This window comes from Stegostoma tigrinum, chromosome 21 (genome assembly GCF_030684315.1).
Source record: "Stegostoma tigrinum isolate sSteTig4 chromosome 21, sSteTig4.hap1, whole genome shotgun sequence".
Classification (NCBI taxonomy): Eukaryota; Metazoa; Chordata; class Chondrichthyes; order Orectolobiformes; family Stegostomatidae; genus Stegostoma; species Stegostoma tigrinum.
In genome coordinates, this window is record NC_081374.1 from 32,451,680 (window position 1) to 32,467,297 (window position 15,618).

Consider the following 15,618-nt stretch of genomic DNA (forward strand, 5'->3'; position numbering starts at 1 on the left):
ACTGCACTGGTTTAATAACCTTCTCGTGCATTGCTTCCTAAATTACATCATCCACTCTCCTTCCAGGATCCTGGAGAATTGAAGTTTGTCAGAATCCCAAATCAGAACAGAGATCTGGGCCATGAGAATGCAGAGTTTGTTGTTATTTGACATCAATCTCATTAAATTATTAAAACACCCCTCAGTAAGTAAAGCGAGGGAGTTTTTTTTTTAAAAAAACTAAAGCCACAAACAAAGCAATCACTCACTGACAACCAGCCTGCAATCGGACACTAAGAGTTGGCAGGAGGTGGAGTGGGGACCCATTGGTACAGAAAGCTCTAGTTAGTTATCGACAGTGCACAAGAGAGTAGAAGATACATGGCAGCAAAAGAAAGAAGGAACACTGATGTGTTACACATTCTAGAAAATCAATGAAGTGTTGTTCAGAGAAATCATGGGCTGTTTGTCCTGCCAATGAGTTGTAGATAGACTGCTATTGGTAGTCTACTACCCAGAACTGCCAAGGTACTGGAGCAATGCTATAGCAAGATGGTAATAGTTCAAATTAAGTCTGACCTGGTTGTCCATCCTTTCATGGAATCATGAAGTGAGATACAGAAACCAAACTTGTTCCTGATTTTGTATTACCACAAAAAAAAATCCAACAGTAAAAGTAGCATTTGATTTATTTAATTTGGAGAAGATAAGAGACAGTGAAAGTTGGTTAACAGTTTGTGATTATCACAGACTGCAAGTCACTTACAAATCTGTCACAAAAGCACAGTAATATGGTGTATAAAGTATAGGAAGCCAGTAGATTAAAGAGGAACAAAACATCCTTCAGAAGTCTAATTGACACAGGAACTAAGTTACAAAAACCCTTTGCACTGGTGAAAACAATGCATTTAAGTAACAGGACAGAAACTCTACTTGGGCACAGCCTAAAAACTGGCAGGATGCCTCCTATCCATTTTTAGGAAATTCAACTGATACCATGCAGGATTGCCAGATCACCTAAGATTAACACTACAAAGCAATTTGATAAATCAGAATAGAAAGTGCAGATTAGTGGTTTATTCACAAAAATTGAGTTCTTAAGAATACAGAAGCCTAGACAAGGACATGATCCCACATCAAATAGCTCAGCCGTGGTCAAGTGTTCCTCTTGATTGTGCATATTCAGGTGCATCCTAAAAAATAAGTTGCAAGGCTAAAGAGAAGTTAGAGTTCTACAGATGGAATTTGTAAATGTTTACATAAAAACTTTGCTGCGGAGGGCCTTCATTAGTTTACTTTCTCCCCTTCCCCCCCCCCATTAAAAACCCCACCAGTGCAGCAAGTGGACAAATAAATTTAATCTATTAGTCCTTCTTAATACAATTGTTAAGTGTTTACAATGCTTCTACTCAGTTAACTGAAATATAGTGAGCTAACATTCTCAATTGTTAAGTTTTAGTCAACACCTTTCTGGACAAATTCCAATATTAAAACAGTCTTTCCTTGAGAATTTAGCTTAACAAAAAAACCTTAAGTGTTGGTCCTTTGTGTTTAAGCACTAAAGAACAAGAAAAAAAGACATGCACTAAAGACACCAGAGACATGTAAAATAAACCAAAGATTTTGCTTGCTACAGGAGAGGTCCCAACTGGCTCAAAACTTCAAGATGTTTAAAGGCTGCTGCTTCTATGCTTGGAAAAAAACAATTAAAAACCACCTATTGAAATATAACAGAACCATGATCAAAATTTGTTTCTTCCAGGGCACAAAAGATATACACATTCTAGCCATTTCTATTAATGCTACTGGAAATCTACAAAATTGTTAGCTGCATTCTGTGAACAAGTCTGACTATTTGTTTGGGGACAGACTTTATACCAGTTACCTTATATTAAGTAATTTATTTGACTGAATGCAATTTTGAACAGTGGGAGGAATCATCTGAAAGAAAAACACTTGCAGCTATTCACTTGTTCAATCATTCTAGCATGAGCTTTAAACTACCAGCTGAAAGCAGAAGGACAAAATTTACTCAGTCTTCTGCAAAATCCACTTGTTCAATATTATGTAGCTAAATTTAAAGTAAACTCAGCACTCAACTGTTGTCAAGTTTACACATTTCCTCCAAACAATGACTAGACTAGTACTGCTAAGTAGATTGTAGGTTAAAAGACAAAACAAGTTAGGAGCTTACCCTATACAGACAGCCTACATTTCCCTCCACAGCACTTCAAGACAACACTTTATAGCTGTCCTCATTCCTCTGTCCAGAACATCACAGCCTCATCCATTCTACAGCCTATTGGCCCACTCAAACTAGGTGGTTGACAGTCATCCACTGCAGCTTCAAAAGTGGAAGCCTTTCCAACTTTTCAGTTTCAATAAAGATGCTCTTTGCACTGTGCAAAAGGGTAACTGGAGGGATGGGCAAGAGGGGACAATTAGGCAAGGAATATACTGCCAAATTCCTGACAGGTCCAGTAGCTGAAGTATTCAGAAATTTTTTTGGGACTTAGTTCATAACCCACCAGACAAATCCTCAATATCTTTAATCCCATTTCTCAGAAGGGGTTTCTAATGGCAGTGTCAATCATTAGAACTCCACCTCAGCTATGCAAACCTCCCTCACCCTTACAAACCACCAATTAAAAGTCAGATTGAAAAAACAAAAAAGCTGTGTCTTAGATCTATGACAAACAACATGCAGTAAGACAGTTTGTAATTAAAAATCTTTTGACTAAGTTTGGATTTAGAGAGTACAGGAAGACAAAAAAAATATAAGCCAAATATCTGGAAAGCCAAGTGTCTACGTACCTAATCTTCACCATTGAATTCAATGCACTAGAATTAAATTTTTGGACTAAAGAACACAGGTCAATCAGCCTTCATTCATTCTCACTGTGTTCTTAGAACACTAGTCATTGGAAATAGGATAACTATTCTGATGTTAAAATGGACATTAAGCAGTGTGGCAAGCCATGTAGAAACTCCAGGAAAATGCAGTTTATAAGCAGTGGCTAACTTGATGTATTATTAAATGGAACAAAATGTAAGAGAGCCGTTGTAGCTACAGTTTACATAGATAGATATCCAAGTGTTGTTTGCTTCAGATTCAGACTTTTCACCATACTTTACTGGGTATTGGCAAGTGCTCCAGCTCCTTGGCCAAAGCCAAATCCCTTGGGTCCAAAGTTTTTGCTGTAGCAAGCTATGGAAGAGAAAAATTAAACTTGTACAAATTAAACAGCTTCATTAGACAATTGTCAAACAATGTAAAAAGTTAGGTACAACTACACAAACTTCTAGACCCCAAAAAAGTATTCAACCTAAGTGGTGAAATAACAAAGGCTCCTGTCAAGTTAGACAGAGGGGAATTAGCATTTTTCCAAAAAATGCTAACAGGTTTGCCTAATTAGAAGGTGGTGTGAAGAAGATAAGACAGGTATTAAAATTGTACAAGCTCTAAATTTGTTAATGTTAGGGTCCTGGGTAGTGTCACAGAAGAGACCCCTCAGGGCTCAGGTACAGGATTCTTTGTAAGTTGCTTGACATGCAGACAGTGGTTAAAGCAGCATTAAGCACACTCCTTCAAAAATCGCTCAGGTCTTTGGGTATGGAGTTGGGAATTGTGCAGAACGTTGGTGAGGCCCCTCTGGGCATACTGTTATTGTCCTGGTCACCCATAAAAAGGGCATTGACTTAGACTGGGTTCAGAAAAATAAAGATTTACCTGGATACTGTGGAGAAAGGGAGGTGGTGGAGTTAAGGAGAGGCTGGGACCCCCTCCCCCAACTGAAATGTAGGGGTTTAGGAGTCACCTTCTAGGAGAAGGCGGCAAATCATGAAGGGTACAGAGAGGGTAAATGACAGGTCCCTTTTCTTGAGGGCAGCAGATTTCAAGGATGGAGCATATTAAAAGAGTTTTCTATAAGAAAACCTAAAACAGCAAGTTGTTTTAAAGAAAGGAACAAAAAAAAGAGAGGGGGGAGTTCATGTGTGGAATGACCTGCCAGGGGAAAATGGTGGCTGCAGGTATCGCAGTCACAATATTTAGTGACTTTGGACAGTTGTGAATAGAAAAAGGTTTGCAGAGATATGGGCTGAGGGCAGGTAAGTGGACTACTTGGGTTTGGCAGCATAGTTGGGTGGATGAGTTGGACTGAAGGGTCTGTTTCTATGCTGAATGACTGTGGCAAGTGCCCAGCCTGCCAACTTGATTCTCATCCTCTCCCTCCCCCCACCCCACCAACCCCACTTCATTCGTGAACCAAGAGTGACCATTCATGTTTGGAACCTTGTTTTGCTCAAGGAGCTTACAGTCACACTTGACTTTGGATGGTGGGATTAAAAAGAAATGAGAGAAATAAGTCACTCAGGCACCTGAACCCTTTTAAAAAAAAACACACAAAACAAGTGGAGGAGTATGCCATTTACTGCCTTAAGCCTACCCCACTGTTCAAGATCACAGGCAAGTGTCCAACTCAATACCCTATTCTCACTTTTGCTGCACACCTTTGATCTCTTTAGCCCCAAATAGCTATATCCATTGCACCCTTGAGAAGTGTTTTGGCCTCATTTGCTCTGTAAATAGAACTTTTTAAACAAAAACAAACAAACAGTCTCACCACTGGGTGAAGATGTTTCTCCACATTTCAGTCCCATAAGGCTTACCCCCATTCTTCAACTGTGGCATACTAAAAAAAAGTGGGTGGGTTGGTCAGATAGGATCCTTCCTGCATTTCCCCGTCTAATCTTGTCAGAGTTTTATGTTTCTACAGGATTCCCCTTTATTCAAAGGCATGAATATAATCTTAATTTATCTAGTCTCTCCTTTTACACCAGTCCTGTCATTTCAGGAATCTGTTTGGCAAACCTTTGTTACACTAGCACCATAACCAGAACATCTTTGCTTAGAAAATAGGCCAAAACTGCACACCATGCTCCAGGGTGCAATCTTAAGGCAGCTCTGTATAAATTCAGCAAGATATCCACACTTGTATGTTTGCCTTTCATGGTGAAAGCATTTGAGCACAATTTGCTTTCAGTGCCTGCTACACCTGCATGCTTAAGACAGTGTAGACTGACAGACCAGTCTTTATTTTAGGAAAAAAATCTTAAATCTGCGTCTACTTCAAGATTCCACAATGTCAGTAGGAGGTAAATGCCCATCATCTGCACTTGCTCAGGGCTGATGAGAGTTCAGCCAAAATTAGACACTGTTTAATTTAGATGGTATCACCCTGAAACATCCTTGATGTGATTAAAGGAATTAAAAACAAACAAAGTGTCCTTTTTAGGTGTTAAAAACACTTCAAAACTGAAAAAAAAATTAAAGACAAAAGACAAGATTGGTAGTTACTGAACAACTCCTAGTGGTCAGAATGTTTCAGTAATCACAAACTGCATATTAACAAAAAAGTGACTTACTGCTGCAGGTGGTGTGTACTTTACATTGAACAAAGATTCCTGTATTGTGTAAAGTATCTTTACCTTGAATCTAACAGGGTAAAAATATCAACTCCTATTTGAGGATGTTACTGCAGGACAGGTCAGAATTCAGCAGGCGGCAATATCAAAATCTTAGATAACCAGGTATAGAACTAGATGAACACAGCAGGCCAAGCTAATTAAGAATTTTTCAGAAGGGTCCAGACCTGAAACATCAGCTTTCTTGCTCCTCTGCTGCAGTTTGGCCTGCTGTGTTCATCTAGCTCTATGCCTTGTTGTCTTAGATTCTCCAGCATTGGCAGTTGCTACTATTGCTCAATATCGAAATCTTGATTTGTTTATGGCAGAGAGAGAGAGAGGGAGAGAGGGAGAGAGTGTATCTTACCAACTGAAGTGGTTGTGGGAATTATTCAAACATGTTGATATTCAAATATATATCAACATTTTATTCCAAAGGAGATCCAATTTTGTAGTTGAAGAAATATTCAAACCTTTGCAATAAATCTCACCATCCTTGTCAGCCAAAGTTGTAGACTCCAGACCCTTACCACATTTTGCACAGCGGAAGCAGAGTTTGTGCCAAGCCTACAAGTAGGCAAAGAAAAAGAATTAAATAATCTCAAACCATGAATGTTGCGACTAGGAATTGTATTAGCCTTGTTAATGAGGTTTTAATGAGTTAGCACTTTTTAAAAAAACATTAAGTAATTCTAAAAAAGGTGTTTAGGAGAAAAAATACCAACACTACCCAAACACAGGAACATGTAGGAAGCCTTGAAGCTATGGGCATCTAGTCAAACATCTACCAAAACACAAGTATGGAGCCTCAAAACAATGCCAAGGTAAATAAAAGCAGTAAGTCAATTGAAAAAAGGTTAACAGAGATAGTCTTATAAAGAATGGAAATTTGTCTGTATCTTAGCAAAACAATGTGTAGCATTTCCATGCTGGTGCTAAATTAGATAGAATTGCTTTAGAGCTGGATGGGATGCATGCACTTTGTTAATAAATTGGCAAGCTGAGAGAAACTGGCATTAAAAATCCAAGGGCAAGGAGAACCCCTCTAGGAAAAAAAACCCACAAGTTAATGAAACTGTGATCTTAAAAAAAAGTAGTGTTTGTAAACTAGAAGTCTGAATTTACATGAACCTGTTGGCATAACTGAAGTAAGTTTGATTGAATTTGTTAGAGTTAGTCCTAATTATACTCAGCTTTGTTGCCAAATACTATAACCACTGCCAAAAAAGTCTTAATGTTGTAGTGGACTGGCATTGGTGTCAGATCCTGGGGACACTTAAAAACACAGCAAGTCAATTGAGTTGTTTCTGCTACATTTTAAGCCATAGAAAGTTGAAAGAAAAGCCCTTTACTGGTAAGGGAACATTTAAAATTTAAGATTAAGCCTTGGAGTAATGCAGACTAGGTTCTGTATGGATTTAAGATTTCTACTTGTAGGTTTAGTTAGGCTGGATATTTAAATCAACTATCTGGAAGATGAGAGATTAATTGACAGCAGCATGGGCACTTGACGACCCCCCCCCCCCCCCCCCCCCCAACCACCAAGGTCTGGGCCTTGTGGGGAAAACAAAGAGGCCAGCATGTTGTCAGTTACATGGTTTCACTAGTTAATATCATTAATGCATCTAATCCGCTCGGAGGCCAAATGGCATCTTTTTCTTCTTTTTAAAAAGGGACTAAAGTGCCCCTCCCATGTCATCTTGTTTAACATCACAAAAATGGTCCTGTATATTAGTGAGTTAATCATAGCCACAACTGTAAAGCCACTAAGCCACATCAAAAATTACTTCCAAGAGAATACTATTACCTTGCCAGCTCCAATAATTTTCTCAGCAGCATAAACCGATTGTCCACATCTAGGGCACTTTTCTGAACTGCCAAACTTCTGAGCAAACTTGGATTCATTGACATTAGTGGTGGGGCAATGAGGTGTAGCTCTGTTAAGGCCAAATGAAATTGACAAGTTAGAGTCGACCGAAAAAAGGGGAAAAAACACACACCCACTTAAAACATTCATTGACTCAGTATAATCAGAAGGTCACAGGGCTATGCCAAAAATTTCCCAGCTATTAGTAGCCTAATCAACTTAACCTCTGATTTGAGTGCAAGTTTTGACACGAGACAGTGCTAGAGCTCAGAGCACAAATGGTTGTAGGTGGTACCAAAAGTTTAGTTGCAGAGTCTGATAAAGCTAGAAAGAAGCTTCTCAACATGAACCAAGGAACGTTGTTATAAAAAGTCAGTGCATTCACTATCATGAAACCCAAACAGCAACGTGGAAAACTGCCCTTCACTCCCTCATTATGGTTCAAAACAAAGTTAAAAACTATTCAGTCAATCTTGTCTGACAATACTAGCTGCTCAATCTAACCCTTTCTCAGCATGCGATCAGTGGGTATATCCAGATGCCTTTTGAAGGAGTCAAGGACTTCATCCTTCAGTCGCTAAAGCTGGGCAGTGAATTCCAGAAATTATTATGCAAAGAGATCTGAGGGACCATGAGAAACACTCAATGCATTAAAAGTGATCTCCTAGTGAGACGTCTCCACTAACATGAAAGGAAGAGAAAGTCTTCCCTGCTACTTCATCCAAATGTGTCATTAACTTTTCCCATCCTGCTTAAAACCAGCACAGCCTATAAAAAACCCTGGCTTATCCAGTTTTTTGTTTGCAATTCAAGATCTGGCAATATACTAAAATCACCATTCATCTCTACAGCAATATCCTTCTGGTTATACAACAACCAGATGCTCACAAATTTCAGCCGTAGCTAAAACAGTGTCTTCTATAATTCCAGAAAGATTCAGGCACAGCCCCTTCAATCCAACTAGTTCATGCCAAAACAGTCCCAAACTAAACTTATCCCACCTGCCTGCTGCTGGCCCATATCCCTCCAAACCTGTCCTATTCATATATCTAGCCAAATATCTTTGTTGTGACTACCTCAGATTAAAAAATCCATCCTACATGTCTTGTTTACCACTTTATCCACTGGTCCTGCCACCTTCAGGGATCAGTAGCTGTGCACTGAGGTCTCACTCCCAGCCCTTCTCCCCTCAATACCCTCCCATTTATTTTGCATTCCTTGCTGCGTTTGCCCACATTAAAAAGTAACCATGTACTTTTCCAGATGGAAGTCATTTTGCCACTCTTCTGCCTGCTCAATTAGCTATCTGTAGGATAATATATCTAGTGTGTACAGTAAATCAACAAACTACAAAAACCACCACTAAATCCCTAGTAGGGCAATTCAACCTTCCCAAAATAAGGTCAACATCATCCAGTTTTATTATTCCAATGAAAAAAAACAGGTATGATGCTCCTGCAATGTGCCTACAGCATGCCAAGCTTCTTGGAGAGGAAGGCAAAACAAGAGCAGCATTTCATTCAAAGATCAGGGGCGATCATGCTGAACACAAGCTAAGTTTGCAAGGAACTGCCTGCTTTAAAAAACCACACCATGGAATGAAAGTATCTTCGGCTGAACCAAGCTATGGAGGGATTCCAGGTATTCTGAATTAACAGGGGAGTGTCATTTTTTGCAAGGGAAATGGAACGTGGACGTATTTATTGCCTACTTCTAGCTGTCCTTGATTAAAAATTAAAGCTCTCAAGCTGCCTTATTGAAGTGCTACTGTTTCCTGCAGCAAGTTGACATGTTCTCCATTTTGAAAGTGTTTATTTTTAAAATCAAATTCTATTTCATGCAGTGGTCAATATTTGAACAAGGGAAGGACTCAATCCAAAGTCTTGCACTGTTAGTACAGATGTCATACACTTTCAAAGGGTTGACACTCCAAACAATTGTTATGTCTGGGAATTTAAAAAACCTTTGAAGACTGCTAAATTCCTCCACTAGAAGCAAAAATAGTTAAGCCAAAGACTAGCATGGATAGATATCGGTCTAGCAGTTAGGAGGCTAGAGCGCTCAATCTCTCCAATGTGGTTAGCAGCTCAACTGGGGGTAGTATTTCAAATGCCACACATTTGTTTATCACTTGAACAAGTGGGCAGCCAGCAGTTCCTATTTAGGACAGGGGATGGTGTTTTGGACAGGGCAGGGTGGAATAGAGGGGGGGGATATCCTGCATCCTCCAGTGCTCAAGGGAAGAGGACCTACTAGATGTATTCCTCAACTGATTCTAGAAAGAAAGCAAGAAAAAAAAATACTGCAGTTATTGGTCCATCTCAGGACTACTCAATGCAAATAAAGAGAATCCTACGTCCCTTGCACACAAGTCATGCATTCAAAAATTTTGAAACTTGAGATGGAGGATGTCATTTGACAACATTTGCGGGCTGTGCGGTGGGTGGGAAGGTGGAGAAACAGGAAACATCTTTAGTGATATCATGGGCTGTTGCCGATCCATACTCACTCTGGGATATGCTAATTTTTTTTTTAAAAATCAGCTGATGTTAGAGCATGTTGATTTCTTTCAAGAAAAGCTGTAATAAAAAAAGTGGCCATTCAGGATGTGTAGCTTACCGACAGCATTAAAAATAGGTCCAGGAGCAACTGAGTCAGGTTTCATGACACTGACTTCCAGCCATTTATATTGATGCTGGATTTGCTGATGACAAGAGATAAATAGGAAAGCAATTTGAAGACCAGAGTCCACAGTGGATTATAGATGGAAAAAGCAAATGGGCAGAGGTTTGGCAGATCAAATATGAACTGATTGAGAATGGAAGTATTTTCTACTTGATAGATAGAACTGAAAACAGCATATTACTTAATGGGAGAAACATTGTAGAACCGAATTAGAGGGATCCCATATATTTGGAATCACAGCATGTTAGGATAATAAAGTCTTGCTCTGCACTTTTAAAAACACAAGTCAGTCAATCTCTGGCAGTGACCAACATTCCCGAAGTCCTGCAAGCAAGCTGAAGGGGGCGAATTAGGATTAGACAAGATAGTTTTGTAGTAAAACAATTGTAACTGGTTTCCAAATAAGGTTGGGACTGTTTTGCATTAGTACCAGCTTGTATTTGTAACTGATTTGACTGCTTTGGTATTGGACAGACTGGAGTTCCTTAGAATCCCTGAAGCATGCCCAGAGCCATTTGGCCCATCAGCCAACACTATCCCATCCTATCCCTGTAACCCTGCATTAGCCATGGCTAATGCAGGGAATCTACACGTCCCTGAACACTATGGGTAATTTAGCACAGCCAATCCACCTAGTCGGCACATCTTTGGACAGTGGAAGGAAATTGGAGCACCCAGCAGAACTCCCATGTCTGCATGGGTAAGAGTGTGTGAACTCCACATGGAGCATTACAAGGGTGGAGCCAAACCTGGGCCCCTGGTACTGAGGCAGCAGTGCCAACTGCAGAGCTACCACACTACCATAATGGAGAGGTACCTGGGCAAATTCATTTGTAACATCCAGGTTAGGGTTAGGGTGAAAGGAGAGATGGTAATACTTATCCCAGGACAGAAACAGTTATGCTCTGGAATGGTTCAATAGTAGCAACATGAATCTGATTAAAAGAGGTAGATCAATGCACCGGAACTGTCCACTTAAATCTCCTATCCTTTAATCTCGTTTGTCTGCAGTATTAAAAGGAAGTGAATACTTGCCACTTCACTGACATCAGCCAAAAAGCTCATCATAAAAAGGATTAATACTGTGTGCCTGATTTCACAATCTAGCATCATAGTCAGTTCACCATTTGCTTTAAGTGCTTACAAATGCTTTTAAAATGAGACATGAGGAGGTTTTCTAGAAATAAAAAAGTATATATGATAATTTGCTGAAAAAAGACATTTAACTAACCTCAACATAGGTTGCAATGTCTACTCATACTAGGAGTAGGTAGAGTGACATCATTTGGCATAAAAAAGGTGTTGCCAAAGTGATAAAGGCCAATTTGGTTTGGTCAAAGCTACCCAAAAACCCACGAAACAAACCAACACGACATACAAGTGTCAAGGCACCAAGCCCAGTCTTTGGCCAGATGGCCTCTGTACCTAACAGTTCAAATTCGTCACTAAGTTGGCAGTTGCAAGGCTATCACTCCCATTTTCAGTCACCCCCAACCCAAAACCGTAATCTTAACTAGTTTTCCCCTAGTGGGCTTGCTGAGCAAGAAATATTCCCAATTCTGGGTTTCCAGACCCTGCTAGGAAGGCATAGTACTAGAATCCCTAGGGAGCAGGCCATTTGGCACATGGAGTTCACACTGACCAGCTGAACAAGATCCCACCCCTGTAAATTCTACATTTCCCCATGACTAATCCACCTAACTAGTACATCTGTATCCAGAAGAAATCCTTGCAGACAGGGAGAAAGTGCAAACTCCAGAGGCTGGAATTGAAACTAGGTCTCTAGCCCTAAAGGCAGCTATGCTAGCCATTGAGCTACCATGCTACCCATTATTTTTTGGGCCATGCAAAAAAGCCAAGAAAGTTTAAATTTAAGCAAAACCCCCAAAATAAAAGCAGTTAATGTATAAGCAGTTAAAATTAGCAGAATGCCATGGATCACCTCATTTGTTGTTAACTGGCACAACTAATCCCAAATTAGTTTGGGGAAGGCTAGATAGGGCTGCTGGACATTGTGCTAATAGAAAAAAAATAGTGACACCATATGGTAGTGCAAAAAATTATGGCCTTGAGGGGAAGAGAGACACACACAGTCTGATTAACTTCATCTGGGGCTCGATTATATCTTGCCTATCGCAACAAAAGAATGACAAATATGGACTGCATCAGGTTGATCAACTTGGTGAGACTTCACTTACTGCACAGGCTTTATTCCCACACTTGCTCCAGTGTCCATGCTCAGAGTCCCTGCACCCTGGCCATAACCATATCCTTTAGGTCCATACTTTTTTCCATAGCAGGCTTTGCAATAGATTTCATCTGCGTGCACAGTTAGTGTAGTGCTGTCAAGGTTCTTCTTACAAGCCACTGCAAACAAACCAAGAGAACTGTGAACAGATGGAATCTTTTAGCACTTGGTACATGGAACACAGACAAGTAGAGAGGAAGGTCAAATGCCTAACCACTGAAAAATCCAAAAATCCAAGTTTGTGCGCATGGCATCATGTTATGTTAGGTAATTAATTTTTCAGAATGGCAGAATTCCAGAATTAAATAATGCACCATTTTCTTAGAGCACCAGTCTACAAATGAAGTAGATTTTACACTAATGCATGGTTCCCACCTCAAAAAAAACACTTCATTCAGAATTTTCCTCTAATAAAACTGATATTGGATTTTTAGGCATTTAAAAACACTTAGAACATAGAACATTACAGCACAGTACAGGCCCTCGATGTTGTCCCGACCTGTCATACTGATCTCAAGCCCATCTAACCTACTCTATTCCATGTACGCCCATATGCTAATCCAATGGCGCCTTAAACGTACCTAAAGTTGGCGAATCCACTACCATTGCAGGCAAAGCGTTCCATTCCCTTACTACTCTGAGTAAAGAAACTACCTCTGACATCTGTCCTATGTCTTTCAGCCCTCAATTTAAAGCTATGCTCCCTCGTGCTCGCTGTCACCATCCTAGGATAAAGGCTCTCCCCATCTAACCCTCTGATTATTTTATATGTCTCAATTAAGTCACTTCTCAACCTTCTTCTCTAACGAAAACAGCCTTAGGTCCCTCAGCCTTTCCTCGTAAGACCTTCCCTCCATACCAGGCAACATCCTAGTAAGTCTCCTCTGCACCCTTTCCACATCCTTCTTATAATGCGGTGACCAGAACTGTACACAATACTCCAAGTGCGGCCACACCAGAGTTTTGTACAGCTTCACCATAACCTCTTGGTTCTGGAACTTGATCTCTATTAATAAAAACTAAAACACTGCATACCTTCTTAACAGCCCTGTCAACCTGGGCAGCAACTTTCAAGGATCTGTGTACACGGACACCAGAGATCTGTCTGCTCATCTATACTACCAAGAATCTTACCATTAACCCAGTACTTGGCCTTCTGGTTACTCCTACCAAAGTGCATCACCTCACACTTGTCTGCATTAAACTCCATTTGCCACCTCTCAGCCCAGCTCTGCAGCTTATCTATGTCTCTCTGCAAACTACAGCATCCTTCGTCACTATCCACAACTCCACCGACCTTAGTGTCGTCTGCAAACTTACTAACCCATCCTTCTCCACCCTCATCCAGGTCATTTTTAAGTGACCAACAGCAGTGGACCCAACACCAATCCTTGCGGTACACCACTAGTAACTGGTCTCCAGGATGAACATTTCCCATCAACTACCACCCTCTGTCTTCTTTCAGCAAGCCAATTTCCGATCCAAACTGCTATACCTCCCACAATGCCATTCCTCTGCATTTTGTACCATAGCCTATTGTACAGAGCCTTATCAAACACCTTGCTGAAATCCATATACACCACATCAACCAGTTTACTCATCTACCTGTTTGGTCACCTTCTCAAAGAACTCAACAAGGTTTGAGGCATGACCTTCCCTTCGCAAGACAATTATAAATCCTAACCCTTAACCTTTTCCAACACTTCACAAACAACTGAGGTAAGGCTCACTGGTCTATAATTACTAGGGTTGTCTCTACTCCCCTTCTTGAATGGGGAACCACATTTGCTATCCTCCAGTCATCTGGCACTATTCCTGTAGACAATGACAAGTTAAAGATCAATACCAAAGGCTCGTCAATCTCCTCCCTGGCTTCTCAGAGGATCCGAGGATAAATCCCATCCAGCCCAGGCGACTTATCTATCTTCACACACTGTAGGATTTCTCATACCTCTTCCATGTGAGCCTCAATCCCACCTAGTCTAGTAGCCTGTATCTCAGTATTCTGATAAACATTATCGTTTTCTAGAGTGAATACTGTTGAAAAATATTCATTTGGCGCTTCCCCTAGCTCATCTGACTCCACACACAACTTCCTACTACTATCCTTGATTGGGCCTAATCTTACTCTCGTCATTCTTTTATTCCTTAAATACCTATAGAAAGCCTTAGGGTTTACCCTGATCCTATCCGCCAACTTGTCATGTCTCCTCCTGGCTCTGAGCTCTCTCTTTAGGTCTTTCCTGGCTACCTCATAGCCCTCAAGCACCCTAACTGAGCCTTCACATCTCATCCTACATAAGCCTTCTTCATCCTCCTGGAGAGAATCCACCTTCATAAACCACAGCTCTTGCTCTCTACAGCTTCCTCCCTGCCTGACAGGTACCTATTTATCTAGGACACAAAGAAGCTTTTCCTTGAATAAGCCCCACATTTCTAATGTGCCCATCCCCCGCAGTTTCCTTCCCCATCCTATGCTCCTTAAATCTTGCCAATCTCATCATAATTGCCTTTCCCCTAGCTATAACTCTTGCTCAATGGTATACGCCTATCCCTTTCCATCACTAAAGTAAACATAACAGAATTGTGATCGCTATCAAAGTGCTCACCTACTTCCAAAATTTAACACCTGGCCAGGCTCATTACCCAGTACCAAATCTAATGTGGCTTCGCCCCTTGTTGGCCTATCTACATAGAGTGTGCAGGAGGGCTTCCTGCACACTGTACAAAAACTGACCCATCTATAGTACTCGAACTATAGTGTTCCCACTTCAGGTTTAATTTATTGTAGTTATTAATTTATTTGAGGGGAAGCAATGGTCTAGTGGTATTATCACTGGAGTGATAATCCAGAAACCCAATGTCCTAGGCAATGACTCAGGCTTTAACTCTACCTTGGCAGTGGGTGGGTTTGAATCCAATAAGATATCTGGAATTAGCAAACAAAGACTGTGAATCCATTGTTGGAAAAACCATGTCTGGGTCACTAAATGTCCTTTATGGAAGGAAACTGCCATCCTTACCTGGTCTGGCCTAAAATGTGACTCCAGACCCACAGAAACGTGGTCGACTCTGAACCGTCCTCTGGGCAATTGAGGATGAGCAATAAGTGCTGCCTAGCCAACAGCACCCTTGTGCCATAAGTGAATACATTTTTCTTTTATTCATATTTTTGGGGCCTAATGTCAGGGGGAGTTCATAAGGCCTAGAAGCACAGAAGCTTATAGAATACAATATTTCAACAGGAGTGTCTTTGAGGCCATCTTATTCAAGTAGTTGGGGCTCACAGAATGAGCCCCTATCAAAATATTTACACAGGTGCAGGTCTCAACAAAACACACAGCTATGTCAGTGAGCATTAGCAATACACTGG

At 40.7% G+C, this 15,618-nt stretch overlaps 1 protein-coding gene across 1 annotated transcript in view; it reads right to left on the minus strand.

Annotated features, from left to right (window-relative positions):
- Positions 1-650: 650 nt before the first annotated feature.
- Positions 651-15,618, minus strand: part of LOC125462778 (cysteine and glycine-rich protein 1-like) — a 34,567-nt gene continuing 19,599 nt past the window's right edge. The window contains exons 3-6 of the mRNA XM_048553131.2: positions 12,196-12,364; positions 7,253-7,382; positions 5,919-6,012; positions 651-3,187 (exon numbers count right to left, since the gene is read on the minus strand). Of these exons, the coding sequence (XP_048409088.1) occupies positions 3,111-3,187; positions 5,919-6,012; positions 7,253-7,382; positions 12,196-12,364 (470 nt within the window). The 3' untranslated portion in view covers positions 651-3,110. The remainder of the gene's footprint in view (positions 3,188-5,918; positions 6,013-7,252; positions 7,383-12,195; positions 12,365-15,618) is intronic.